Source organism: Zingiber officinale, chromosome 10B (assembly GCF_018446385.1).
Source record: "Zingiber officinale cultivar Zhangliang chromosome 10B, Zo_v1.1, whole genome shotgun sequence".
Lineage (NCBI taxonomy): Eukaryota > Viridiplantae > Streptophyta > Magnoliopsida > Zingiberales > Zingiberaceae > Zingiber > Zingiber officinale.
The window spans coordinates 24,543,864-24,545,444 of record NC_056005.1 but is presented as its reverse complement, the minus strand read 5'-3'; the positions used below and the strand labels follow the sequence as shown (position 1 = coordinate 24,545,444).

Here is a 1,581-nt window from a genome sequence, read left to right as displayed (position 1 = left end):
TTCTTAAATACGGCAAAATTAATTGACATAATTAGAAACTTCAAAAAAAAAATTAAATAAAAAATAAAAAAATTTAATGCTACCCTGGGCGCTCAGCGTAACATTAATTCTAAAATTAATAGATAAGATTAACATTCTTCTTAAGCCAGACTTAAAGTGTCTATAAATTCTCTTGAAATTAAACTCATTGCAACGTACAAATCTCCACAAAACGACTTCTAAATCTTTCTTCAACCAAGAGTCAAGACCATCACGAAGATGGAGGTTGCACCGCTTTGCATGTCCAAATACGAGAAGGTGTTTGTCTCCTGTGCTTTTTCTTGCAGTACTGAGAAATGCAACTGCCACCACGGTAGCCATGCCGCCATTAATGGCGTCGTCGTCGACATGCCAAGAACGCCCAGGTCCAAGGAAAGACTGGTAGTGGTCATGGGCGCCACTGGCACAGGCAAAACCAAGCTCGCCATTGAGTTGTCGCTCAGGTTCTTAGGCGAAGTCATCAACTCTGATAAGATCCAAATGTACCCCGGGCTCGACATCGCCTCCAATAAGATTGCACCGGCGAAGCAGCGTGGGGTTCCGCACCATCTGATAGATTTTTTTGATTCGGCATCTGGGGAGTTACTGGCCGCTGAGTACCGTGCCGTGGCTGGCTACAAGATTCAAGAGGTCTCGGCTCGCGGCCGAGTGCCGTTCCTCGCTGGAGGGTCGAACTCGTTCGTCTACGCGCTGCTCGCTGACCAGTTCGACCCCAACTACAACCCGTTCCTCAGCAAGGAAATGAGGGAGGAAAGGGCCCCGCAGTACGACTGCTTGTTCATCTGGGTGCACGTGGACGCCAAAGTGCTGGCCGAGCACCTCGCACGCCGAGTTGACGAGATGGTGCAGGAGGGCTTGATGGACGAGTTGGCCGACTTCTTCATGAAGGAAGGGGCGAAGGAGAAGTATCTCGGGATCGGGAAGAGCATCGGGGTGCCGGAATTCCGAGCTTACTTCACTGAAAAGGGCCAGCGGACTCAACCAGTCTACGAGGCGGCGCTCGCTGCCATGAAGGAGAACACGCGCTTATTGTCGGAGATACAAATACAGAAGATCAAGCGACTGCAGTCGATGGGCTGGCCGCTGCTTCGAGTGGACGCCACGGCTGCTGTGACGGCGTATCTCTCCGGTCAGGAGGGTGCCATGGCGGTGCCTTGGCAAAGGGATGTGATTGAGCCGAGCACGACTGCTATGGCACAGTTTTTAGAGAATAGATCAAACTAATTAGAATTGGCCACTAAATTTTGCGCAAGATCAAAAAAAAATTTAGCTTCCTGAGATGATGTAGGAATTCTTTAGGAGAGGTACGTTTTAGGCTCTCGAAATTCCTTTTCCAGTAATCTTCCGTACTCTATATAAATTAATAAAGGTCTTATTTGCAGTTGGTATTCAAATAAATTCATGACTACATAAAGTTAAATAATATGACATTATCTGGTGTCTTTTTAATGACCTACTTGTTTTCTTAAAAAGCACCTAAATTCAAATTAGTGCGAGTATTAAAAAGTTTGATAAACTTAGAAAGGAGGGATACTATTTGAT

At 46.4% G+C, this 1,581-nt stretch overlaps 1 protein-coding gene across 1 annotated transcript; it reads left to right on the top strand.

The window, feature by feature from the left end:
• Window positions 1-258: 258 nt before the first annotated feature.
• LOC122029015 (adenylate isopentenyltransferase 1, chloroplastic-like) lies at window positions 259-1,263 on the top strand. Its single transcript, XM_042587978.1, has one exon. It carries the CDS (start codon window positions 259-261, stop codon window positions 1,261-1,263), a length of 1,005 nt encoding a protein of 334 aa, XP_042443912.1.
• The last annotated feature ends 318 nt before the right edge of the window (window positions 1,264-1,581 follow it).